Source organism: Lipophrys pholis (assembly GCF_963383615.2).
Source record: "Lipophrys pholis genome assembly, chromosome: 3".
Lineage (NCBI taxonomy): Eukaryota > Metazoa > Chordata > Actinopteri > Blenniiformes > Blenniidae > Lipophrys > Lipophrys pholis.
This window is the reverse complement of record NC_137627.1, coordinates 16,087,612-16,114,952: the sequence shown is the minus strand read 5'-3', so window position 1 is coordinate 16,114,952 and position 27,341 is coordinate 16,087,612. Positions and strand designations below refer to the sequence as shown.

At 44.3% G+C, this 27,341-nt stretch overlaps 3 protein-coding genes across 8 annotated transcripts; 1 reads left to right on the top strand and 2 right to left on the bottom strand.

The window, feature by feature from the left end:
• Positions 1-1,921: 1,921 nt before the first annotated feature.
• Positions 1,922-13,703, bottom strand: ppp2r1bb (protein phosphatase 2, regulatory subunit A, beta b). Of its 2 annotated transcripts, XR_013935201.1 has the most exons (16): positions 13,571-13,703; positions 12,851-12,941; positions 12,651-12,751; positions 11,843-12,075; positions 11,577-11,724; positions 11,307-11,462; positions 9,535-9,649; positions 9,377-9,447; positions 7,678-7,812; positions 6,459-6,632; positions 6,232-6,292; positions 3,938-4,092; positions 3,648-3,790; positions 3,466-3,557; positions 3,044-3,347; positions 1,922-2,567 (listed from the first exon to the last, which is right to left on the bottom strand). XR_013935201.1 is itself a non-coding variant. In XM_080459387.1 (15 exons), exons 1-15 carry the CDS (start codon positions 13,646-13,648, stop codon positions 3,331-3,333), a joined length of 1,770 nt encoding a protein of 589 aa, XP_080315513.1. In that variant the 5' UTR covers positions 13,649-13,703; the 3' UTR covers positions 1,922-3,330. The 2 variants fall into 2 exon arrangements, 1 of the variants encoding a protein (XP_080315513.1); XM_080459387.1 differs by having other exon boundaries at positions 1,922-3,347.
• Positions 12,855-15,798, top strand: med29 (mediator complex subunit 29). Of its 3 annotated transcripts, none has more exons than XM_080459389.1 (5): positions 12,855-13,063; positions 14,114-14,334; positions 14,458-14,516; positions 14,605-14,689; positions 15,267-15,798. In XM_080459389.1, the coding sequence occupies exons 2-5, from the start codon at positions 14,176-14,178 to the stop codon at positions 15,492-15,494; spliced, it is 531 nt and encodes a 176-aa protein (XP_080315515.1). In that variant the 5' UTR covers positions 12,855-13,063; positions 14,114-14,175; the 3' UTR covers positions 15,495-15,798. The 3 variants fall into 3 exon arrangements, with proteins under 3 accessions (XP_080315515.1, XP_080315516.1, XP_080315514.1); XM_080459390.1 differs by having other exon boundaries at positions 12,855-12,987; positions 14,176-14,334; positions 15,267-15,797; XM_080459388.1 differs by having other exon boundaries at positions 12,873-13,063; positions 14,176-14,334; positions 15,267-15,796.
• A 927-nt stretch (positions 15,799-16,725) lies between these two features.
• mlf1 (myeloid leukemia factor 1) lies at positions 16,726-26,281 on the bottom strand. Of its 3 annotated transcripts, none has more exons than XM_080459181.1 (8): positions 26,113-26,281; positions 24,034-24,199; positions 20,025-20,069; positions 19,273-19,359; positions 19,034-19,162; positions 18,806-18,965; positions 18,228-18,346; positions 17,097-18,123 (listed from the first exon to the last, which is right to left on the bottom strand). In XM_080459181.1, the coding sequence occupies exons 1-8, from the start codon at positions 26,145-26,147 to the stop codon at positions 18,031-18,033; spliced, it is 834 nt and encodes a 277-aa protein (XP_080315307.1). In that variant the 5' UTR covers positions 26,148-26,281; the 3' UTR covers positions 17,097-18,030. The 3 variants fall into 3 exon arrangements, with proteins under 3 accessions (XP_080315309.1, XP_080315307.1, XP_080315308.1); XM_080459182.1 differs by lacking the exon at positions 26,113-26,281 and adding an exon at positions 24,311-24,544 and having other exon boundaries at positions 17,128-18,123; XM_080459183.1 differs by lacking the exon at positions 20,025-20,069 and having other exon boundaries at positions 16,726-18,123.
• Positions 26,282-27,341: the final 1,060 nt, after the last annotated feature.

The window sequence follows — 27,341 nt, the reverse complement described above, 5'->3', positions numbered from 1 at the left end:
CTCGAGCTGCTGAAAATCCCCCCCAAATAACAGGATCTAAATAGAGAGAAATAGGTTTGCTGCTGTTTCATTACTGCCTGCTGAACCCATGTGGATTTATCGGGCAGATTACCGCTCGTCCTCCAGTAATCGTGCTTTAATGAAGATTTTTTTTTTTTTTTGGCTGCAGGAAAAAAAACAACCTCAAATCAGCGATTTGAAGCTTGGCTTTTGTAGCTCATGTGTCTCCATCACCAGCTTTGAGAAGGCAAATTGTCGGATGCGTGTGAGGAGAAGGAAGAGCAAAAGTTGGCTTGTGCCTCACCAGCCGCCCTCCTCCGACTTCACACCGCTTCTTGAAAAGCACATCCCGCCTTGACGCCGCGTCGGTCTCAATGGCTCTGGAGTGGGTAGCAGATTGTGCTGACACACAACAGCCTGTGCATTGCACTATACGTGCATAATGTGCTCTTGGCATTGAGGGCCGCAGCTGAAGGGCCGGGCCGGGGATTGGGAGGGCGAACGGGGGGGAGATTTGAGGAGATTAAAAAAAAAGAAAGGTTGAGAATCTCATAAAGATCTCTGCCATGTGATTTATGGCCCGGATCCTCCCCGCTGACTGCTCATTTGGAACGAGCGGGAACGGTGGAGCGTCTCAGATCTGCTGCATGGAGCAAAAAAAATAAACAAGTGATGATCTCGCCTGAAGACAACTTGTTGGGGAAAAAAAAAGAAAAGAAAAAGAGCGAGCTTGTTTTACTTCACTGACACAGGCGAGAGACAAACATCCGCTCTGAGCCCAGCCCTTGTTTTGCGGCGCTCCTCTCCTCAGCAGTAGTCAGGTTGGGGGGGGGGTCAGGTGTCAGCTGCAGATCCTCGCCCCGCTCTGCACGCTGCCCCGCGGCCAAAACAGCCCCCAGGACCAACGCTTTCATCTCCTCGGCAGCTGCCTGCCAGGTCAGAGCCGGCAAATAGCAGGCCAGCAGCAGCAAAATGAATCCCACATTTCCTCCACACAGTTACGATTCCAAACAAACAAACCCGTGTGCCTCCAAGAGAGGCGACTCCGAGCAGCATCGGGCCAAAGGAGCTTTTCTATCATTCAATGGTGAAAAATGAGACCTTTAGCTGCTCAGCTCGTCCTCTAGGAACCAATTCAAGTAACTTCTGTATCACCACTTTTCATTTTTTACTGTGTGACAGTTTGTAGGTTTAATTCCAGTTATCTCCTTTTCTCTTTTGTATTTCAGTGTGATATGAGGGGACTTTTAGAGCTCTGAGCCGTCTTCTGACTGGCATTGCTGTGATTAAACATGGAGAGCTTGTAGTTTGACACCAGCTTCAGTGCATCACGGTCCACTTCTGTGCTCGGACGAGGTTTGTGGTATATTCAGGTTAGCCTGGAGAGAAGGGCCGGACCCCCCGGGGGCCTCAGCAAAGCTAAAAAGCTGTCACAGGGAAGGAAAAATGGGTCCAATTTCCTTAAAAAATACTTTGAAACTTTGGTTTAATGTGTAGCCGTGACTGAAGTAGCTCCTGATGGAGGTCAAATTTACCAAGAAGATAAAACACTGCAGCGGTTAGGTTTGCAGATTGTTCCAGAGCCGAAGTTCAGGAAAAAAAAAGGCTTTTTAACAAGTTAAGAGTGGATTTTGGAGCTGATGTGGAGAATTGTACCTAATCCCTGCTGGAGGTGAGGTCACACCGGTATGGAGCCAGTCAACACGGGAGCGAGCTTTACTCTGGAATCTACTGCGCAAAACTCTTAAGACAAATCTACTGGGAACCAAATCTTGATGTAAAACTTATTTAGCGATGCAGTAAATCTGCTCAGCTTCAACGTCGCAGTGGGTCAAATGGGATCATTCCCGTCGTCGCTGTGCAGCGACGCCCCAATTAGACCGACGGGAAGCTTCGTTCTCCAAAAGAAGGCAACGGCGACTCCATTGTGTTACTTTATTCAGCTCAAGACACAGTAGTACAGCATCCCAAATGTGAAGAGAATCCAAAAAAAAAAAAAAAATAAAAGCACAGTCTTTATGGTACAGGACAATCAACAATCAAGGTTTATTTAGAACAGACCGAGGGGAGGAGGAAGGGACCAGCAGGAGTATTTCAGGGAAAAGACAAGAGTTTCTTTGATCAACAGAGATGATCCATTTACTCCACCCGCCCAGCGCTGCCCAGCTCCCACCCAGTAATAAAACATTATGCAGCCTACGTACACAAGCTCCCCGTCCTCCGTCTCTTTCTTTGAAAGCGTGCGACTGTTCTGTTGTGGAGATTTTACACCCAAATCCAAAGAGCAGGCTATTTCATGTACACTTGACTTGATGCTTTCACCCTGGTTCAGCGGAGGACTGAGGATGGATTTAAAGAGGAACCTCTGCAGCTGTCGTCGATTTACTTCTTCCCATCCCGTTAGCAGACGGAGTGTCCCTCACACAGAAGAACGGAGCAGGACAGGAGAAAAAGGTTGACCCAAAGCAGACCCAAAAAGAAAAACACCACCGTTTATCCCAGTCATTGGCACACAGATTTAGAGCGATGCGGAGGACATATTGCAGAGAAACCACAGCCGAGCGCCACTTCCCAGCCCTGCACACAAACTAAATCAGGATTTGGAGGAGGGAGAATTCTAAGCGACACTTTACACCCCGGCCGGTCCCCGTTACGCTGGGCCAAAGTCCTTCTATGCGTCCATGCAGTCGCTGAAGGAGTTCATTTAATTACATGCAGTGATAGAGACCCTGGGGTTTCTTTGGGACGCTACAATCCTGCGAAGCATTGGGCGGACAACAGGTTTGGTCAGGAGGAAACACAAACAGACGGACCTTTGAATCGCTCTTTTGGAGAGCCACGAGTGTCTCTGGGAAAAGAGCGCCATCAAAGGGCCGATTCTGGACCAAGCTCAGCAAGACAAACACCTTGCTGCACCATGCGCTGCAGGACGCTTCCAGAGAGCGAGCGTGGTCCTGATGCTGAAGGACAACTGTGGCCGAGACGTACAAGAGAGGAATGTGAGAGGGGGGAGGAGGGGGCGCTCTGGTCATCCATGCCGAGCGAGTACAGTAGCACATTAGTCAGCATGCACTACTTATTTTAGCTTCAGAGCACTTTGCCTTTGTGAAAGCATCAATTTACAGCAAAGAGGAAGGTTTATACGGAAGCCTGTGCTACGTCTGGACAGAAACGGTACAAAAAGAAAGAAAAAAAGAAAAGGATGAGGATAAAACAAGTGTTAACAGCTTTCTCTACACATTAACCAGTTGTTCCTGAACATCAATAAATATCTTGTAAAACTGCTGGGAGTTCTTGTCTTGGGTGGGTCTCTGGTGTAGTCGTGGTTGGTTATTGGAGGGGCAGAACTGAGCAACAGGGAGGAGAAGAAGAAGAAAAAAGAGCTTCAATAACATTGCTACAGTTTAATGAAGAAACAATTTGCATTCAAAACTTGAATCCGATGATAAAAGGGTTCATCCTCACCACTAATCGCCTCCTGAGCAAAGTACTTGACATCCATGTCTTGGTCTGTGGCCAGCTTCTCCAGCACCGGCTTCACTTCTGTTTGAAGAGCACTGAGAGGCAAACGGAGCAACAAAGCTTTAAAACCTCGTCGGTGCCCACAGCAGAGAAAACACCTCCACATGCAACCAGAGGCAACGTACTTGTTCTCAAGGACGGGACCGATCTTCTGAAGGGACTTGGCCACGTTGAAGCGCACGTTGGCCACTTGGTCGTTGGACATCTTGAGGACGACCGGGAGCATCTGCTTGGTGGTGATTTCCTGGCCGCACACCTCCGACAGAGCCTGAGACACAATGAAGGCGTCACCAGCCGGATCGACACGAGGCGTTCACGGACCTCGGTCACAGAATGTTTGTACTTAAATAGCTCATCATGCGTGATCAGACACTTCTGTCACTGGGGGGGACAAACTCTGGAGCCGTCCACTCACGTTGATGCAGAACAGCGTGGTCATCCTGTGGAGGTAGTTGGGGTCGTTGGCCATGCCCAGCACTTTGGGGACGATGGTGTTCTGAGCCCACTCGGCACCAAACTTCTCCACCAGCTTCATGAGGTTACAGGTGGCCGCCTCCCGAATGGCGTACACTACAGAAACACACCACCAACAGAGGACGAATGATAAACAATGTGTTTGGGTCAACCAGGGCATGAAAAAGGAGACGTTCCGCTGCCAATTAAAATGTTCAAACATCTTAACATTTCACCTACAGCGACTGATGGTCGCCTGCATGACCTGGAAGGTACAAAACATTCCGTAGAAAGTGCAGCACGTTGCTTTTAAGGCGCCGATAGCGACATTCCAAAAGCAGCGTATGGCAGGAACAACAAATGGTGACTTTGTCGGCACAGAAATGCGCGTTGGAGCGCGTCATTTATGCTTCCATCTTAGAACAAGGTGGTGACTCCAGCACACATTGTGAAATGATTCTCTGATGGGTTAAAGCTCTTCACTTGTAACTCTGGATCCTGTGTTTGGGTTTATAGCTCAAGAGTGTCGATCGGTGATGCCAAACATTTGGCCCACAGGCCTAAACTGACCCATCAGGGGGTCGAACTTGCACACGGGATGACGTTCCAAAGTGTTAACGTACAAAGGAAACATTAATACAAGGAACTGCTGTCATTTTTCCAGTATCGGTGCAATAAGAAAGCACGGAGTCCGAGAGCTAAACACCCGACTGCATCAAGACTCTGCAGCGACCTTCACAGTGACATTGGCATCAGATCCATATCGTCAGTCAGCTTGTGATGTTTTCAGAAAACCTGCAGCCGAATGAGCGACAAGCTTCTGCCGACACAAGTCAGAACATTTTAAAACTATCAGGTGATTCTTAAATGATGATGTAAAAAGTACATCAAGTGTGAAACTTTTCAGAAAGCACTTTGCACTGAAACAGTTTATTTATAGATTCCTCTGCTTTCTTCAAGACATCGCTCCCAATGAAACTCTCGCTCTGTAAAGTCGGTCCCGTTAGTTTTTACAACGATAAGCACCAGAATCACTGCATTCAAATGTTGAATGAATGACACAAAGAGCTCTCTTTGTATCGGCGTGATTCTTGTGGTGCTGTCTTTCTTTGTAGGCCTTATGTAAGGGTGGCCCAGGCCTCACCCCGACACTGACACACACACACACACACACACACACACACACACACACACACACACAGTCACACCAGCAGCATTCCTATGACGTAACCCAGCTGGCCCTTTGTCCTGGAGAGCCAGCGTGTGTTTCTCTAATTGGAAAACTCGATGGCAGGGAGAACACTTCATGCTCTGCACTAAACCAAACAGACAATAATCGGAGCTGGAACATGCAGACGAGCGTTTGATTCTCCAGCTCAACCAGCATTTGGATATAGATCTTTGTTAGAACGGTTTCAAACATTTGAAGAGGGAGAAGATCCCGAGGTAATCTCCCTCACCGAGTGACTTGACCGGGATGCTTCAGTCCACAGACAACAGTGTAAATCCACAGCCTGAAGAGCAGACTGAAGTCTGCTTTACGTTCTGATACTTGGATTCCTCCAGAGAGCAACGGAGCAGCCCGACGATTCACTGGTGACACAAATTCTGACGACAACTTGCGGAAACCGCTGTACTGCTACAGGTGTAGTTCTCCTGATCTCAGTGGAGGTACTACACTGCAGAGTTTACACAAGGTGCCAAACACAGCGGAGAGCTGCCGACTGCCACGTCTCATCTCTTCCTCAGTGTGACGCTTTCTCACTCATCAGTCTCTTCCCTCTAACCCCAGGCTCTTTCCTGGTAATAACCCCACAGTGAAGTGAACAGCAGACCTGGGTGTCGACTTCACCAGGCTCAGGTAGTGAGGAGTCACGAGGAGATGAAGGGAGCTCGTGCTGAAGGAGGTGCAGAATTTGGGAGCCAAACACACAGCAGCGAATAAAGACAAGCTTACTGCCTTGAGTAATGGAAATGAGGAAACGTAGCTGGAGTTGTACGCAAGATCAATCAGACGGGGGTAATGAGAGACGACTGCCAGACGCAACAGAATCCCGAGGGTCACGAGTGGAGGTGTATCTTTATGTAAATTCTAAAAGACTGTGGAGTAGTGAGAAGTAAACTTACAATTACCACAACATTATATATGATAAGGGTCTATGGAAATGCACAAGATTGGAGTTTGTTGAATGACTTTTAGGTCTGAATTTCTTACCGGCTACAATGACTCATTCCACACAAAAGAAAAAGTCTTACCGTGGTCAATGAGCCAAGCCATGCAGAGAGTGTTGAGCTTCTCATCGAAAAATTCCACTCCCTGAAGAAACAAGCACACAGGACAGCTTGAAATCAATTGTCTACGGTCGGACGACCGTATTTATGGCTGCGTACTGATATTTGTGTTTCCACACTGAACCCATGAGGGCGACGTCTCAAACATACGTCCTGGGTCTGAGCCATCTTTCCTAGCCTCCGTCACTCACCAGCTGTCCTGCCAACAAGGGCATGTACTCGATGATGGCGAGTCGGACCCTCCACTTGGCGTCCTCCGCCAGCTCCACAATGGCTGGCAGCAGCGACTGCGAGAGCTGACGAATACCGATCACCTCGTTCACACAGTCGAGGTTGGAGATGATGTTGAGACGCACTTCCGGGCACTGTGACAGAAACATTCACACATTTTAGAACTTTGAAAGCTTTACATTGAATGATTAGATAGACAGGGCTTTTAATTTTTGGTAGACGTCCAAGAAAATTAAAATGTGGAAAGAAATCACTCCAGCTTTAACGAGTGAACTACCTGAGGTAGTTACAACTGCTAAGAAAACTTTTTACAAAAATTACAAACAAAACCTTAATGCTCATTAACCATAAAGGAACGACGAGTCGCAGCAAAATAACTTCCCAACAAATTAGAACAGAGCTCCTAAATGAACTGCTGAGTGACATGATGCTTTTCCAGATCAATGCACCTGGAGTTCTGATTTGGAAGTCAAAGCCGGCAGTTTGGATCACAACCTAATTAGACGCAGACGGATTTGTAAACAGGAAAGCACTGAATGAATTTACATCCATAACATTAATATATAATCTGTGCCAAACCAGCGAGTTCTCATTTCAGTGTGTTAAATTACAAAAACAGTAACAAATCGGAGAGGATGTACAATAACTTTGATCAACTAAACCCATTGTAACTTCTAGCAGGCTGATGTAACACGGCCCTAATGTTTCTCTTTGAAACATGTGCTTAGTACTTATCAGCAATAAAACCACTGAGGTGGAAATACTTGACAACCGGAATCAAAACCTTAGTTAACCTCCTTTAACCTGCACTTTTTTCTCAGTATACAGAGTACAACCAACAAGCATCAATCAATAAAATGTCTGGGTGAACCATGTCAAGCTTCCCTCCACAAACACCAAACGAATGCTCCTGGTTTCAAAGGTTTCAGTCTGGCTGCCAACTGCATGAATCATCCTCCTACCTATCCAGGTGGCAGCCAGGTACATCTGCTGGCCGTGGCTAAGTAGCTTTGGCCTGATTCAGACAGGCTGATTGCAGTAAGCCAAGGAAGTTGGTCAAACTCTGGAGTCTCCATAACAAACTTCCATACTGTGATAAAAAACAAGTACTGCCAGGAGAATTTCCAAAGAGGGCCCACAATTAAAAAAAAAAAAAAAAAAAAAGTGTATTTCCTTTACCTCGTCCTTCAGCTGGGCCAGGAAGAGAGGCAGTAAATGCTCTATTGTGTTGTCTTTGCCAAGAATGGTGGACAGGCCCATGATGACCGAGGCCAGGGCCGACTTCACATGCTGGTTGGTGTCTGAAACAAGCTCCTGGAGAGAAACAGGGCACACAGGAGACACACATCAGCACAAACACAGGGGCGGGACAGAATGTAGGTAAACACCAACACTACTATGACAATCTTCAAAACATGCTAAAGAGAGAAGAGAGCCTGTAATTGACAAGGGTGTAAATACAGAGTAAAATGAACATAATATCAGTGGAGACCAGCAGTCATCCCACAACTGTAGGTGGAAAAAAAAACCTGATGCGGGCAGAAACAAATGGGTGTAACATAACCAAGGGCTGAAGAAACTGCCTACTGTCTCGTGTGTTCTGAACTCAGACAAGGATTCAACAGATACCATGAGGTCAAACAAACAAACAAAAAAAAGGCTCTAGACTTTGAGAGATATGTTCTGCCAGTACTTAAACAATTTAATTCAACATGCAGAACAATGTGATCATATTTCATGAGTTAGGGACTTTGATGTTCGAGAGTCATGCGACTGGGTTATGACCTTGGTACAGTTTTCTGAAGGTGCCCCCGTCCTGCACGTTTCAGCCCAACTGATTGCAATGACAGGCTCATTACTGGGCTTTGATTGGAGCTCAGTGATGACGATCGTTACATTCATGCGAGTTGAAACAGGTATAGAGCTGAAACAGGGTTGGAGATCAGTATGATTGTAGGTTTGTCAGTTTCATTCATTTCAACAATGTCCCTTTAAAATTGTTCTGTGACACTTAGAAACCATCAATAGAAGAAACGTCACAGAGGATCTACATGGATTGATGCTAGCATTACTGAAAGAAACAAAATCAACTGGTAATGATAATGATGTGTGTTTTTCTTTTGAGTCAGTGTAGCCTAAAGTGAACTTGGTGGTTTACAAAAACAACAGTGCCATCTGCTGTTTGAAATTTGAGCAACATGCAAATACACGCTGCATTTGTTAGCTCCATCTATTATTGCAAATGCCAAGAAAAAAACAAAAAAACAGCAATTTATGGACATTTTAACGACTGTCCAATACACTTTCTATAATCTGTCTACACTAATGGAGTTGATGTTTATTCCAATCAAGAGGAATTGAACAATTGATCACTTCTGAAAAATCACCTCCTGCATGTTTTATATCTACAGGTTTGAGGGGCTTTACATATCAACTGATGAAAGAGACGCTCGGAGAATAGCGGTGTATTAGGGCGAGAAGTACATTTTGTGAAACAGTGGCGGATAAAACATTAGTCGAGACAGGATATATGTGCATTCAGTTTTGAAGAGCAGTTTAGTGGTTTGACATAGATCTACTGCACTGCTTGTAATCAGCACACTTTAATGTAACCGACATAATGAAACTTTTAGTACACCAGCTATTAAGAGCAGTGCATTGCTCATGTAGTTTCAGACTTCATGCAGAATTGAAATGTCAGAAATTTGAGTTGTTCAAAGATGAAAAGGCCAAGTCATCACCACGATATCGTAACAATGTATCTGCACCGACACTTTGGGGAAAGACCAGACAAGTCTGATTCAAAGTATCTTATTTCTTCTATCAGTGAAGCTGCAGAGAAATGCCACAGTGTTGCAAAATAAATGGTCATTCTTACCTTGACACAGGGCAGAATGTGAGTCATGATAATTTGCTCACGATTGTCCTCTGGGAGGTTCTCGCAGAATTCTAGAATTAAAAATAATAAAAGAGTGATGTACACAGTCTGCAAAATGTGAAACAGACTCGAAGAGAAGCTGAAGCAGGCGCGCTCACCTTTGACTTTGTTTGCTGCGGCGGCACGGACCTCAGCTTCGCAGTCCTTCAGAAGGTTCTGGAACGCTGGAACCAGATCGTTCTTGGTGATCTCCGGCCCCACGGCTTTCTGGAGCTACATTCACAGAGAAATCCATAGGGGTTAAATACCAAGTCAGCGCAAAAAACAACAACCATGATGACTGAACCAAACTCAATGTTAGAAACTCTGACCTACAACTGGTTAAGTGTTTATACAAAGTTTAAAAAAACAGAAACAAAAATCCAAGTTCATTCAGTGTGTTGGTGATGTTAATGATTAAACTGCTTACTGAATGAGAAAGACTTCCTCTAAATCACATTTTCACAGTTGACACTTGTTATTTCACTGTCACAAGACAGTTTTTACAGTGTGCTAAAGTCCTGAGAAGATTCAGCAGTGTGGTCGTCATGTGGAGAAACACCTTCAGACTGTCACGATGGAAGAGGTCAGCACAATAAAATCTTATGTGTGAATTTGTGGGGACGGCATAATTCCAATCTGAGGTATATCAATTTGTATTAGCAATATGCTGTGAAAATATTATAAACTAAATTAAGATGAGACATTATTTGATGGCATGGAGCAGTGCCATTTGCTACGACAGCGCCACAAGGTTTTCTTTCTTTTTCTAAAATCGACAAAATTATTTCTTTTTTCATGTTAGAATAGAATCTTTGTCACTGTAGCAAACAAGTTCTGACTTCAATTTCCACTTATTGACTAAGAATCTTTGTATTAAAACCTAATGCAGTGGTGTGTGCAAGGTTGTTCTGTTTTGAGGCTGTGCAAGTAGGACTGACCAATATTGTCCATCAAAAGCTCCAATGAGAACACAAAACCATGTTTAACAACATCCCACGAGCCTCTAAATCGCAGAGTAAAAAGCTCTAATGCCGAGTGCTGCAAACAAGGCACGGCCAATTTATCAAGGGTTGTGTGGCTCTGCTGACATTTACAGTATTAGACATTCCTGAGCCAGACATTTACAGACAAAGCCATAAACCTCACTGTTTCTTCAAACAACTTGACTCTTGACGGTGGCAAATTACTGTAATAGAACCATGAGTGGCACTTTTATTTGGACTTCAGATATTCTCTTGCAAAAGAACATTATACACAACTACTATTTGCATCAGACATTACGACCAAAAACTTTGCCGAACTAACCGTTTGTCAGACTGCATACATCGAGGGTGTTGCAGGACATCAACCAGTGAATGTCTAAGCATTAGGTTACAATTTGTAAATCGATTGTCTTTAGTTTCTCACACTTTCACTATCCGCACAAACTATTGAGTGAAAACATCAAATGAACTACCAACCTTCTATTCAGCAACAATATTAATTATAAGAGCAGCCGTGTGCTGAGAGGTCAACAGGTCAGAAGTCACTTTTAGTTCCACTCACTCTTTAAAACTGGTGGGGATCATCAGCTCAGTAAATTATTTAAATGTATCTTATTGTGAAGCACTGTGTCTTTTATCTGTGAAAAGTGCTATATAAATCACATTTACTAAGCAACACAAATTCCATACATCTATGTTACAAAAAAGCCAATCGAAACACACAGGAACTCATTCAGAAAACCTTTAAAGTCTCTGACCAATGAAGTTTCAAACAATTTCTGCTCCAACTTGTATCAATAAAAAGATGCGAAGCCAGACATTAAGCCAATTAATCCTGGAATCAAAAGCTCTAAACTTTTTGCGTTAAACTGGAGGGATTGAAAGGAGGTGAGCTGTCCGGTTACCTCTGAGAACTTGTCAGCCACCATGTAACGGACTCTCCAGGATTTATCTTCTGCGGCCTGGCGCAGTGTGGGCATCACCAGGGTCTCCAGGTCCTCCTGAGGCAGCAGAGTGGCGATACTGACACAAGCCTCCACTGCCAGAAGCCGCACCGAGTCCTGAGAAAACAAGGAAACAGGAGGGTCTCTAGGTTTAACAGCCCCACACACAACTCTGGAAGTACAATATAACACAGTGAGGGGTTCGGTAGGGATAAAGGAAGTTACTCGTACCTGCTCATCAGATGCCAGAGCAGTGAAGAGGGAGATGATGTCACTTTTTACATAATCCAGCTCCAGGACTTTGGCAAACTCTCCGAGTTTAGATGCTGCCGCACGACGCACCATGGGGGTGTCATCTGAGCACAATGTGCGGAAATGCCTAGTGACAAGCGCAAAGATGACTTGGTAAGAAGTCAAACACATGACAGGGTGTCTAAGTTAATATATGTGTTTCCACAAAAAGATATGATCCATTTCTACTATGACAAGCCACTTACTGACGGATCTCTGCTTTGACGGTGCTGGAAACACGAGGATAACACACACTGAACAGGCCGCAAGCAGACGTGCGAGAAGTGAACCAGTCACCACTGGCAAGCCGCTTCACCAGAGGCTCAAAGTGTACTTCCAGATCAACTGGAGAGTGCTCCTGAGAGATCTTCCGCAGGGACTCCACGGCTTTGTCTCGGACTACTGTCTCTTCCACCGTCGCCAAGCTCTCAAGTGGAGGCTGCAATAAAGAAGAAATTACGTCAGGATTCACGGCCAAGCTATCAATGTGTACCGAGACTAACCGTGAAAAACAGAAGAATAATGCAGCACATTTGATTCTGAGCAATGTGAACTTTCTTCTGGTTTTCCACATAAATAACTTTTTGTCTTGAGACAAACATTTATAGTTGCGTGATCAGTGGTGCTGATACACGAACAGTTAAGTTTGTGTTCTTGATGTGCAATCCCCACAACTAATCTTCTGTTTAAAAAAAAAAAAAAAAAGTTGAATGCTGGACAAATCATTCAGCACTCACTGGCATTTCCTAAAACTGCATCCAATAAATGTGTGGGGTATCTTGCATGCCCCATCAAAAGTGTGGTCTTGCTACTTTGAAGCATTTTAGAAAAAAACCTCACATGGTTTATATTACATGTTCCAAACAAAAGGCATCAAGAGTCAGACAAAATATAAACTTGATGGATGCAATTGTAAATAATCAGCTATACTGGTGTTGCAAATAACTACTCAATAAAGTTGTAGTATTTACAATGTTTTGTTCACCACCCAGATCTTCAAACTGCTGAACTTACCAGGAGACAGTGGACGTACTCCGGCCCTCCCACCAACATGGTGAAATTCCCAAGCTGCTCAGCCAACGCCAAGAGCACCTCATCTTCATCATAGATAGTATCTACACAGAGGAGAGGCAAAAGACTCATGAAGTAACTAGTTCTCTTGGTAATCCCGTTTCTGTGGGATGGATGTCACATGAGGAAAGTAGCATCATCACCTGTGAGGAAGGGAAGGAGCTCAGTACGGGTCCGCTCTACACCGAGAGCCAGAGCGATGGTGGACAGCTTCTTGATGCTGTTGAGACGCAACTGCAGAGAAAACACACAGAATTTACTCACGTGATCACAATCGGAGGTGATTACTCGAGTCGACAATTACATCCAACTACTACATGTTGACGCATGGAGAATTCACCCGAAGCCCGGGAACGGTGAGGCGCTGTCAACGGCGGTGACACAAATCCTTAAAGTTAATCATAATTCAAATGACCGCAAATCAGCCTGGCTGGATTTTACACATAAAAATATGACTTGCGTTTCAATGTAAGCGGTTGTGAATATACCGAGTGTTTGTTCTCCCTCACTGCGGCCTCCGAGGCTCCACTGTTGTGATTGCTAACATCAATGTAGCGCCGTAAGCTAGCCGTTAACCCAACAACCTATCTTATCTGCCATCTCAGATTAAAGTATAAGCCCCAAGATTTCCGTCTAAAACAGGACCAAAAACTCGATTGCAAGTGTAGTTAACTATGCTGTACGTTGTTTAAAAAGGAGATTAGTGAGACAGGGTGCGCCCGGCAGAGGATTCACGGAGGCCTCGGCCGGGAGCGCTTAGCTTAGCGAGTTAGCCAGTTCGCAGCTAAGAAAACGCTCCGAAAAACTTTGATTTTACCGCGGAAGATCAACGATGATGAATATCAAGAGGAGTGTGTCACTACCTGAACGTCCTCATTTCGCAGTTCGTCAATAAGAACAGCGATAGGGTAGAGAGAATCGTCTCCATCAGCTCCTGCCATTTTGGATCTGCTGCAGTTTCCGAATGGCGCTGCTGTGCTGCTCTACGGGGTTTCTGCTGGAGAGCCGCACGGCCCCTCCCCTCGGCACTGCTGCATTCAGGGAACCTCCGATAAATTAATTCTACCAAAGAAACCAGGCCTGGCGAGGCAAAAACAAAATGTTTTTCCCCTCTAAAATAAATTTTTCTACAAATAGATATCTACAAACTTCGGACCAATAACATTAGCTCAATTTTAATTCCCTTTGTTGCCACTCGTTTAATGCCTACTTTACGAAAAGAAGGCACACGGAAATACTTACGGTAATATATTTCAGTAACTATGCACTGCTGCATTTAATACTCAAATAATTTGCGATGAGAGTCAATACTCATTGTTTGTTATCACCAGAAAAAATATTGGATGAGATAATTGAATAGTCAGCAACATAAGAGCGTTCTCATTTTATTTCCGGTGCAAATGAAGAGCGGCTTCATGTTGAAAATCAAACAACCGGAAGTCCTATCTTGTATCCCTCCTCGGTGAAGATGGCGTCGCAGCAACCGCAGCCCGGCGGACCGATGTCTCAGGCCGGACTACAACAACCCACCTCGATACAGCAGCAACAACAACTGAGTCAACAACAAGACTTCGATCCCGTTCACAAGTTTAAGATGCTCATCCCGCAGCTGAAGGAGAGTCTGCAGGTAAAAGCAGCCGCTTCGTGCCAGGTGGAGCTCACTGTCATCCTCCAGCCTCCGGACAAAGAAGAAAGTAGGCTCCACTCACCCAAACCTACAAATAATCTCAATTTGTGTTTAATTCTTCAGAACGTGATGAAGATTGCGTCCCTAAATTTGGCCCACAACACGAGCATTGATAACGGCATGTGAGTATTGTGGAGGAGGGGGGAACTTTGTGCTGATAGAAACACGTGTGATTTCATTTAAATTTAACTTGTGTTTCTTCCTGTTCAGTCAAAGCAGCGACACGTCTGTTCAGCGCTTTGACAAAAGTCTGGAGGAGTTCTATGCCCTTTGTGATCAACTGGAACTATGTCTGGTAAGACCTCGTTACATTTCATCTGTACTCTCATGTGTTTTGAGACATTCAGTACCACAATCACTAAAGTCACTTTTAATTGAAACTATTTATCCTTATATTCTGTGTATAATTATATGTCCCCCTGAAAGGCAATTCCTCACTTCACCAGTGTGTTTTATAATCTTTATGGCCCGTATTTATCCATTTTTGATGCTTTTACTTTAAAAAAAAGCTGATTTACTGTATAAAACTGGGTTAAAGGTCCAATTTTCCATAAGTTGTTCAAAGCAGAGTTCCAGAAAATGCACAGGAGAACATGGAAACTCCACACAGAAAGTCCCAGTCCAGACGTGAACCCATGACCTTCTTGCTATGAGACCCAGACTTGTAACCCCCCCCCCCCCCCCAAAAAAAACAAAAAAAAAACAAACACAGAATCGAATTCCTCCAGTTTTGTTGTTTAGATGTTGGTGGGTGTCCGTGTTACTAGTGTTTATCCTCACTGTAAGAAACGGATCATAATTTTACACACAGAATGGAGAGGTCCGTGTAGCCATACTGTACCTCCACTAAAACCCATCTCTTGTCCCTGCAGCGACTGGCTTACGAGTGCCTCTCTCAGAGCATCGACAGCGCCAAGCATTCACCCAACCTGGTCCCGACAGCCACCAAACCAGACACGGTGCAGACGGAGTCCATGTCGTACGCCCAGTACCTCTGCATGATCAAGTCCCAGATCTCCTGCGCCAAAGACATCCACAACGCTCTGCTGGAGTGCTCCAAGAAGATCGCAGGGAAGGGACAGCCTCAGGGAATCATGTAGAGACGGACTGATTGTTTCAGCTCTTTCTGCATCTGCTGGTTTATATAAAAGATGGGTCGACTTCCTGTTTGGAGCGCTCCCGTCTTCAAATCTTTCCTTTAACTCCACATCGGCTGGTATGTTTCATATAACGAGACCCTGTATATTTGGTTGAGACTATTTTTGTTAAATTATTTCAGATGAACTCGTTGTAAATATTGCTGATAAAACGTCATTGCTGAGGTTGACCAGCAGGTGGTGGCAGAGTTTCAGTTGAAGTATTTTGTAGTATGTTTGTACTGATTATTAAAGCTTTTTCACTGATTCTGTTTTCTGGTTCATTGTGCACAAAAAGCAGCCTGTTAGTAGCACACTCATGCCCAGAAATTCTAACGGCGAAAAGTCGAAGAATTAATCTGGCATGAAAGATTGTAGCTTAATTTATGTACAGTGCAGTGCAACAGTTACTATTAATCAGATATAATATTCAACGTTAAAACACACATGTTAAAAGTATTTCTGTAAATCTTGTAGACAGAATGAGATGGAGATCTCTGTAAGTAATCCAGCTCAGATTCCTCTGTCCCGTCATAGAATCCAGGCACACTGGATAAGATCAGGACTCTGGGGGCCATACCATTATTACTGCCAGGACTCCTAATTTGTCTTCCTGCCTCAAGATAGCGCCAAATGACATTAACTATATTAAAGTGACTCTATTTTGATTTCCAAAAAGAGGAAACTTGGCAATGCCTCAAGATACCTAAATGATACTCAAAGTTTACTCAAAAGATGATACCTTTCCATAACCAAAGTGACACATTTAGAAATACTCCCTCAGAGGCGACTCACTTTCTAATACGTCTAAAACAACCTCTCTTTGACCATCAATTTTTAATAAAAAATAAATCTCTGGCAAGGTATGTTGTTTGAAACTATGCCTCTACTGTAAAGACCTGGGTAAAACAGGACATTTGGTTGTCTTTGTCTACATGATTATTGTGTTTTGCAGAAGTCAAGTGTTTCCTCTTTGGGATTGCTTCAGGGAATATTAGCATTTGTTTAAGGCACGGCTGAAACCTTTGCAGTATGATCCACTGCAGGGCGACAGTCCATCAGAGGGTCAAATCGCAGCTCAGAGAGACACAATGACTCACAAAATCAACACTTCATGGAACAAGCATGTGTTCAGATAGTAAAGCGGAGCCAGAGAACCCAGAGGGAAGCCATGCAGACACAGGGAGAACGTGAAGCGTATCCACCGTTTTAATTCGTAGCCTGTCACGGCTACAAAGACACAAGACGATTGTATTTCTCGGATCATTGTTTTTTTTCCCCGTGTTTGTCGTCCTGCCGCGTGTTGAGGCCAAGAAGCCGTTGTCGTCTGACGTGCAGCGCCGGCCTGCAGCTGTGTAACATCTCAGACTCATCTGAGCCACTGACAAGTGCTCAGATCCCAAAATACCTCCCCGGGTCAGTACCAGGCACACAGGGTTTATCACAACGCAGGCTGGCACTCAAACTCCCTCCGGAGAAGTTTCCCCATCAGTTATTCAGCATTTCTCCACCGAGTCGATTAGCCTCATTAGTATCTGATAGTTAGACAAATAAAAAAAAACTCTCAGCAGATAAATCTTTCCTTTTTTTTTATTTTGGACAGCCTGTTTTGTCACAGACGTCACTGTGAAAGCTTGTGGAAAATATACAAGAGGTAAAATTCAAATTCTGGAGAGTAATTCCACACGTCGACACAAGTCCGTCCAGTGCAGAGTTCATCCAAAGAAAAACAAGAGAAACCAAAGCAACAATAGAAAAAAAAAAGGGAAAGGTAGTAGTGCTTTCTTTTTACAAAGATTACAGCAGATAAAATACATCGTCCAGAAGACCACAGTTACAGACACTGGATATTATCCAAGTGCATCAGTGGAACTCACACGAGTCAATAACTCAAAACATTCTGTTTATCGCTGGAAACAAAATAACATTTTAATGACGAACAAAAAAATATAGAAACTGCTTGTGGGTCGAAAGGACATATAATAACTTAATTCTGAGATTCAACATTATTACAGCCACTAAATATTTATCCCAGGTTATTGATTTGGCTGGTTTTAGCTCCGTCAAATGTCAGAAACCTACAAGACAAATTCACCTGGTTTACAAGTTAGAATATCCTGCTGCATTGTGATATAAAGGACAGAATGTGATTGGTAAAGAAACCAGAAGAAGGTTGGTAATGTTTCCTCTTTTCACACCTTAATTCATTTATTGATTGATTTTTTATTTTTTTTTTTTACAAGAAACTGACTTTTAAAAATGTTTTGTTGTTGTTGTTCATGTACTTTGTAGGAGACACTCAGAACGTTTCAGCACACTTCCAGTCAAACAGGAGAGTCATCCACAATGCAGACGGGTCACAATATGTGAAACCACTGATAAAACTGAAGTCATTGAAAGCCGAGGTCAGCGTCCTCTGTGTGTGTTTGTCGGCGGGGTTGTGGGGGAAGCACCAGGTTATGACGTATACGGTCTAAAAGACTTTAATGAGCCTTAGCCATCACTGAGGTTTCTCCTGCGTTGCCGCGTCTGAGTCTTTCACCCTTCTTCTCCCTTCAGCGTTGTCGCTCTTTTCTTGTTCTGTGTACGTAAGCTGAACACATACAGAAGTAAAACGATCAGGGTTTGGTGTCTGTGTCACACCATGAGAACAGTCTCCGCCCTGTCCCCAGCTCTGCACGCGCCCTCAATACTGACCTGTGGGGCTGCTCTGCGAGCGGCGCGGGGTCGAGGTTCCTTCAGGCAGGACATGGGGCTGGACGACTGAAACTTTGACACCTCCTGCTGCCACTCGTCATCAAAAGACTGCGCTTCAGCTGAGGATGGGGAATCACAATCATGTCAGATAGACTGAAGGTGTCAGAGGACGTAAAGAAGTTAGAAAATGACCTGAAAGGGTGAAGTCATACGACCGAACCATGTCTATTGACACAGCTAATTCATGACTAACACACGTTGAGTAAAGTGCTGTACGAGTCAGATAAAGAAAATAAATAATCAAACCAATGCCAACATCTGATAAAACAATTAAGTTTGGTTTTGTAATCATGGGTCAATTTCATCTTTTAAGGAAAACAAAATATAGCATGTGTCTTAAAACCAGTGGAAAACATTGAAATATGTCAAATCTAATTCAGAAGGAGTTACAGAATCTTTTCTGGTGCTAGTTTAGTTCCTTCAAACAGAGTTAATAATACACACTCAAGGATAGTAATGACTTCCCCTTCCAGTTCATTACAATCCAAACACTCGAGATATGAAAAGTCTTAATATACACTCGTCCATATTCTGAAAGTCCTGGTTGAACTCCTTCTCCCCGGTTTTTTTGTTGAGTTTTTTCTCGACAACATGTCCCCGGTCCTGGATGTGGTGACCGATTCTCATTTTCTGCAGACCGCTCTCAGAGTCTTTAACCGCGTGCCGGGTTTCCTTTATCTGGAAGACAGAGACATTATTACCTACAAGGAAAAGTGGTTTATATTTAAATAAATGGGGGTACTAACCCCTCCAGGAGCATGGCGGGTCGTGGAGGTCGCCTGGAAGAGCTTGGGAGGCTCATTTCCAACTTTAGAGTACGTCGTGACCGATGAGGAGTGGAACGAGTGCGAGGTTGAGTCTGGAGCTGCCTTTTCCTGAAAAACAAAACATTAAAAAAAATAAAAAAAAAGCCCACTTATGAGATATCTGGTGCGACGCAGCAGTCGCCACGAGAGCGGGAAATCATTTGTCGAGTTGGACTCACAAAGTTTCTGTGCATGTCATCCAGTCTCACGTTTCTCATGTTGGACATTATGCTGTCAAACATGCCGAAAGGATTCCTCATGGCGTCCTGTGTGAACACAGAAAGGAGAATAAAGGGAAAGGCTAAAAGATTTCAATGGCTGGACTCGTGTGTCACCTGGTCGCTTGGTGTTATCAGTCCATAAACACCTTCGGCGTGTGTACACACACACACACACACACACACACGCACGCACGCACGCACGCACACACACACACACACACACACACGACTGTGGGCTAAAAGTGTCTCCATGCGAGCCGTCTGGAACACTGTAACCTGGTTATTCACATTTTATCACTTCACTACATGCGACCCGCTGACATTCATCTCAAAAGCAGGTACTAAGTCCCCAGCATGAGTCAGGTGTTTATCAGGGGGCGTATTCAGGTTATTATTACTATTATTATTTTTTTACTACAGGGTTGTTACTTTTATCTCAATGACCTCGTTGTTAATGATAAATCTCATTTGTCGACATGGACCTGACTGTGATTTGACAGAAAAAATGTAAAAAATGTCAATTGCACCAAGGCAACTAACAAAAATCCCTCATTGTGTTTATCGGTTGACTTGCAGGTGAAACTTCCGGCGCAATCCATCCAGTAGAAGTGCTGTGACTTATTAGGAGGCTTTTGTGAGTTTAAGCGTGCACTAAGCTCAGCATGCCTTCGAATGGGAGCGGAAGGAAAACAGAGGAGCAGTCTACTGACCGGACTGTCACCACTGCCAAAGGGACACAGTGACTGGCTCATATCCTGTGAATGAAAATGAAAATATCAGTTTCACCTGAATACTTGTGTGTGTTATTGCACCAATTCTAATCAGCCAGAGAACAGCCAGAAGACATTACGACTCACAGTAGGTCCACGATTAAGCCTGAAATCAGCTGCATCATGACTCACTATAGAATAGGCTCTCACAAGTCCTGGGTCATCTTTGCATGTTTGTTGCAGGAGCTGCCAGTGAGCCGTGAAGTCGTGCTACACCAGTAACTAAGCCTCTGACACAGCCTTCCCTTCCTCGTGGCCTGAATCACAGCCACCTCCTGCAAATGTGAGCACCAAGAAGCGAGGAGACGGCGAGCGGTGAGCCTTCGGTCAGACTCCCGTGTTCCCAGCGCCAACAAACAGCGCAGGTGTTTGTGACCCCCGTGGTCGTGGATAAGCGTCTCAATGGCCGTCACTATGTGTGTGAGCGCATGTTCTGGGGGTGTGATGTGCAGGGGCATTGTGCGTAATCAGTGTGGTGTTGAATGACTTGTGTTCCACGTGTAATTGGGTCGCATTGCCAGAGATTAGTGTGGATTTAACACTGAAACTGAGCTTCATTCTGGGAAGGCAACAGTGGCCCGGCAGGACCAGTCAGGAAGGAGATCTAACGGGGGGGGGGGGGGGGGGGGGGGGGGGGGGGTCGAAGAGTCCAAGGCTGCTCTCTCAGCTCTTTTCAAAAGGTCAAGCCGATGTAAAATGCTCCTGACCCGTATCTGTGAAGCCTTGTGGCCAATTTTATCCCACAGTGGCATCTATGAACTAATAAATGCCAGTTACATATCTGCCTGCATTATATTTAGACTCAGGGTGAGCAGAGGAGAGACTGAGGGCACAACATAGAGAACACAGGCAGGACCAACGGTCCACACATTACACATTATTTTGGGCTGTCTAGACTCTGCTAAACTGACACGATCACTTTGGTCTCATCTCATACAGAACATGACCGTGTGGAGCAGTGCATGGCGGCTATGAAATAAAAGTGCTGTTTGTATTTTCCCTCTTGGTCACCACTTAAACAATACCTTACCAAGTGCAAGGCAGAGCAAGAAAACTGGCCCAATGTTGTCTACGTCAGGAATCCATCAAATGGGCAATTCGTTTGCAGAGCTGAATATGACCACATGGCCGTTTCCCAGACATGTTTGAAACACACTTTTGGATATTGGTGATGATGAACATGATGCATCACCAGCTGGTGAATGTGTGGTCTAATATTTTAAAAGGCCAGAAGAAAAGGGAGGAGGACGCTGAACGTGGGAGTTGTGACTGTTGCCACGGTGATGTAGGTGACGCTGTCAGAAAATCCCAGTTTCCTGTTCTGGGGATGTTTTTGTGTGGAGTCTGCATGTTTTTCTGTGTGTTCATGTGGGTTTTGTTTAACTCCTCTGGTTTCTCTCCCACAGTCTAACGCATGGCCACGGTAAATCGCCCATAGATGTGAATGTTTGTTTGCCCTGTGACGGACCGGCGACCTGTCCGGAGCGTACGCCACCTTCACCCAGGACCACCTGGGAATGAGCTCCTCCTGAAATCTGGCTGAAACGATACGAGTGTACATTAGAGGCAGTGCCAGGTCTGTCTGCTTTGGTTACTTCCTGCTTATAGCCGTAGGACCGCGGAGCAGACCACAGAATCAGAGAAAGTGCATGTAACCCGGGAAGATACTCGAGCGCCATCGAACGGCACTTTTGTAAACAAGTGCTCAGATGAATGACTGCTTTGAAAAGTGATATGAACTCGGTTGTGGATATTGGCAAGAGTTGGAGAAATGTGAGTACTCGTCGCAGCCTTGGAAGGTAATACCGGGCTTATTTCTCCACTGGGAATCTAATGCTTAGTAAGACAATACATGAACGAGTACAAGCCCAACAGCATTATCAGGCCTCTGTGTGTGTGTGTGTGTGTGTGTGTGTGTGTGTGTGTGTGTGTGTGTGTGTGTGTGTGTGTGTGTGTGATCTCCATGCTGTGATTGTGTGTAACGTTGGCTCTGACCACGGTTTCGTGCTGTATGCATGCGTTTTACAAGGACTTTCATGTCCACATTTGTGCCTGTGATATCGGAGAACCGTTTGAGAGCGAGCTGTCTGTCATCTGGCTGCTAATGCGCCGGCGCTGCCAAGGCACGTTCCACGAAGCAGATGGACGAAAAGAGAGCAACGACGGGGAAAACAGAGTGTCCATGACATCTAAACAAGCCGGTACAAACCTAAGAGCACAGCAGCAGCAGCTCAGCTCCAGACCTGTGGCCAGAGGGCGGCTCTGCTCCTCCTCCTCAGATCAGCGAGTCAGCGTGAGAGCAGAGGAGCAGGATTTTGTGATGAAACCATATTGACGAAGCCACAATATCTTTCTGTAGAGTTGGTACTCTGTTTTTCACTGATTGATAATGAATTAGGTTATGCATATGGAGAAAAGCATGATCTTCTTCATGAACGTCTCATTGGCTACTGTGCAGCAAAAACACTTTAACGCTTCACAAGATCATGTTGCTCCTTGACATCACCGTTGCAACAAGACTCAATTAGTACTTTGCCATCAACAGGTTGCGGTACCATAATGAGCAAATATCCAGCCCCATTGCCATTCACCGAACCACACAAACTTTCACAGTGACATTATTTTTTGTGGACCAATTATTTTCGCGAGTACACGGCAACCTGTCAACAAGTGATTAATAAGTCAAATAACACACCGGAGCTATTCAAAACCAGAAAACCCGTCGCCGTATTAGATGGACTAATTTGTTCGGATGGGTATTTTGCAGTGTTGCACCACTTCACTCTCTGTCACCGAGTTCATCAGTCACCGCAGCCCCTCCTCCGCTGGCGTGAGCTCCTTCATGGCATCATGTTAATAACGAGGAAGTCGGCCGCTGGCAAACGAAGCCACAATGAAAGTCGTTACCAAGGACAAATATACAGGCTGTCGTGAGGTGGCGGGATTAAAGGGACTCGGATTGACTTAGCAGGGCTAACTGTGAACTGGAGCAGGAGATCTGGGAAAAGGTTAGGCAGTAGGGACGTACAGCTGCCCGTCTTCCTCCCGCTCGTCTGTATTTGAATACAAGTAGTAAGTGTGTATCTTCAAATCACACCTTTCATGAACATTGGAGCAAACATACGTTTGCATGGAGTCCAACTCCTCCTAACAAAGCAGCGGAGTGCTGCTTTCATGACAACATTTTGAAAAGGTGCCACTTTCCAGGGAGGGAAATACAAGTTGGCACCTGTCAAACTCGGAACTTCCCATTTGGAACTCGATGGCTTCAGCAAGCAAATCGGATGTTTCAATCAACGACAGCTCATGTGATGTCACTTAAGAAATGGTAGTTATTCATGTCATGAACCAACTGTAGCGCACTTAAAGTGAATAGATCTTCATTCGCCGACCAAAACAGTGTTTCCATGTGTGTAGAAGCAGCAGGAGATAGTACTGACTTTACAAGCTTCATCATCTGGCAGAGTTTCCTGTCATGAAAACGCTCCAAACTGAATTCTTGTCTGGTTAACTTTTAGAGTTTACAGTTAATCCACACTACGACTCAGCAGTTCATCGGAACAGTGTGTGTGAACAGTAGTGTGTCAGTGGAACAATGCACTATAAATAGGGCTCCTCGGGGCTGGATATAACTTTCTAAAGAGGCCAACAGGGTTGCCCTTACACAAAATCAGAAACTCACAAGGGCCCCATACCTCAGCGGGTAGCGTTCCAGTGGACGGCTTCCACTGGAACCTCAGTAAACTTAGCACTTCTTCCAAACACTGATCTGCTACGTCACAAGGGGCCCGACGGCGCGAGTGACGCTTCATCCGCTGTCCCATATAGACCCAAGTCATTTTGTAGGTCGTGCACATCCACGTTAAAAACCATACTGTCGAGCTGTGTGGCCTCACGCTGAACCAGGACCACTCAAAATTGTAGTCGTCTTTCGCGTGCACGTTCTTACCCTGTGGTCATTGGACAGTACGTGGGAGGAACGAGGCTGTTCCACCAGTTCGTGGCCACCGTGGTGTCTCCCGTCTGTTAAACTGGGCACGACGGGCCCTCCGAAGGGCTCCGAGAAGCTGCGCATCATCTGCCGCATGTGCTCCCTGTGAGCACGAAAGGGGTCCCTGTAGGAAAAGGAAAAGGAAGTCAAGGAATAAAACATCGTAAAGTTCACAGGGGGACGATAGTAAAAACTGCACATCTGTGAGTGTGAAAGCACCGAGATACAAACGAACATGTTCTGATTAGAGACCGACTGGGTGCATCTTTGACAATGACCTCTTTTCCCCACTCCGGCCTGGAGCTTATTAATCAAAACAACAAACTGACGATGAGGAGCAGTCCAAAAATACTTTCAAACATCTTCACTACTCATCTTAAGAGTAGGGTCAAGTGTGGCCACACTGACTTAGCACGCATTCGCCCAGGCAATAAATCAAAGCTATTGCAGCGCCGCGTCTGCCTCTACTACTGAGCACGTCCTCTGGATTCCAAACGACGTCAGAAGTATGAGTTAATTCCTTTCCCTACAATACTGAGACTATAAAGGGATAAAAAAAAAAAACCACACAGAGACACAAATATGCTGTAACGTATAAAGCTTGAATGGAAGAATGAAACAACAAACAAACAATACTTGATATTAAGCAGACTAACTGAGAAAATTTGCTTCGTTTTTATTTGAAATATAATTTCCTGCAGCGGTGGAGTTTCACGTCCCGAACGCCAAATTTGGTTCAGGTGATGTCAATCAATGCGTCCAAGTTGCTTCCCTTCATTCTATTCCAACCTTAAAGCTACACGATCAGTCCCAATGTTAGAATGAGTCCTCTTACCAAAGTAAAAAATACCCCAACAAACAAAGGCTAAATGAACAGCAACAACAAAAGCAATAATAACAAAAACACACTAACTGAATAATTAAAGGTTTGATTAAAAAAAAAGAAAGACATCAATGTGAGGCTTCATGTTTATCACATGTTGACCTCTTGGTACCCTCTGTGGTCACTCCAGACCGGGGGCGTCACACTCATCTTAATTCAGAGGCCACATGCAGCCCAGACTGGGCCGGATCAGGGAAACAGAGCCATCACTTTTAAATTTAGTCTCCGAGGTTTTTCTTTGTCGTGGCGCAGAGTATTGGTGATGGAAATGTCTACATTTCCACAAATAAACTAAACAATTATGACCAAAAATGATGTACAATCTCAACATAAAGTTGAATTTGATGAAACCTTCAACCTGCAAAAATACAGTGAAATATCCATAAAATAAGCCTCTCCTGTGGCTGTTGCATTATGTATGTTTTCAGCTCAGGTCTCAGTCCTGCCTTGTGTCTGCTGTGTTTGAGAAGTTGGTTTAAAAAAAATAACCAACGCTTCCTTAGAATTTTTTTACAGCTTGCTTGGTAGTTTGGCGGTCGGATCGGAGCCTCTCCCGGCCAGCTTTGGCACGCGGGCCTTATGTTCGACACCCCTGCTCTGAATGGGTTTTAAGGAAATCATCTTCTCAATGATGTGCCTCCTCACGTCATCTGTTGCTAGGCAACGAGGCACACTGAGACGCTTTACACAACTGTAAAAACTAAAGTAAAACGGTAACACGACAGAGTAAAAACTGACAAGCTGTTCATCATAATGGAGTAGAATTCTCACAACTGACAGCCACAGTTAACAAATTAAAAGCGAGTCATTAAACGGCCCATCTTCAAATCAGTGATAATTACAAACTACATCTATTACCTTCTGTGGCAACCGAACGTGTGTGTTGACAGCGGGCTATTATTACATTAATAACGTCACTTTACTGCGCTTTATTCTTAGCTTGTGCCCACACAGTTGTTTGTTTGTTTGTGTTGTCAATACACAGAGCGAGTGTGGACGGAGATATGTCTTTCTTTCTTTCTTTTTTTTTTAAAAAATAAATATACAACCATCCCTTCTTTATTGAGTCAAACGGACATTAAAATTGCAACAAACAAAAAAAGCCCAAAAAAACCTGGTAACACTGAGAGTTTGACAAAAGTTTTCACACTCACGAGAAGAAGGGATCCTCGTCGAAGTCTCTGTGCATCTCCACGGTTTTTGTGAAGCGTTCTGAGGAGAACAGGGATGAAATGACCAGGAGTCCTGCTGCTTGCAGACTGGTGACAACTGGCCCCCACTTGTGGAAACACAGTCAAGCCAGCCGCCGCGCTGTTCACCAGTGCGCCTTTACACTGTGCATTACCGTAATGGCGCGCTCAAACCCATTTCAAAATAAAACATCCCCGCGAACGAGATCTAGAAGTTAGTTAGGAATACACAAATTAAAACTACCGCTAATGACAATAGGCACCAACAAAGCTAATAAAGGAGTGCATTATCAATACTTAAATAACCACGAGGAATGAAATAATGAGAAAAGGAAATGCCCACAGAAATTTTTAAACAACAAAAAAAACAAAAAACAACCTCAGTTTCAGTCAGTGGTGTATTAATGTTACTACAATACAATAAGAATATTCAGATTCTGCTGACGTCTTTCAAATAAAAGCCCAACAAAACAGCACATCTTGAAAATTCTGATTAATATAAAATGATATCCCTCTGTTGCCATAAACCCATTTCACTGCAGAGTGATAGTAGACCAGTTCAGGATGTGACATATCAAAATAATGCCCCTATGAAAAGCACGTAAAGGAATCTTTCCCTCTAATTTCAGATTTGATATTAAACGGAAATTCCCTGTTATCATAAACCCAATATATGTCAGACTACCTCAGGATGTCACTCACCAGGTGCCAGCCCAAGCTGATGTGGCATATCAAAATAAAGGCTGTCAGAATTAGACTATCTGGACTCCTTTCCCTCTAAGTACAGACTGACATTAAAATGAAAATTCTTGTTATCCTAAAACCATTCTGTGTAAGATTGATATTAGGCCACTTCAGGATGTCACTCACAAAGTCCCAGCCAAATCGGATGTGTCATTTCAAAATAAAAGCCATTTGTAAGTTTGAATATGACCAAGCACTAAACATGATATATTATAATTTAAAGTTGGATTACTTCCAAAATTCCTAGTCATCATAAAGTCATTCCACATCACAAATGTGTGATTTCAAAATAAAAGCACTTTGAAAATTGTAATATGACCAAACTCTCAACATGGTATCGCCTGATTTCAGTTTCTCCTGGAAAATTCCATAGAAAATGTTGTGTGTCTGCCTCTTCTTTAAGGTGCCTCTCCCATCCACTTTGTATGGGAAATTTTTCCACCGTTTTT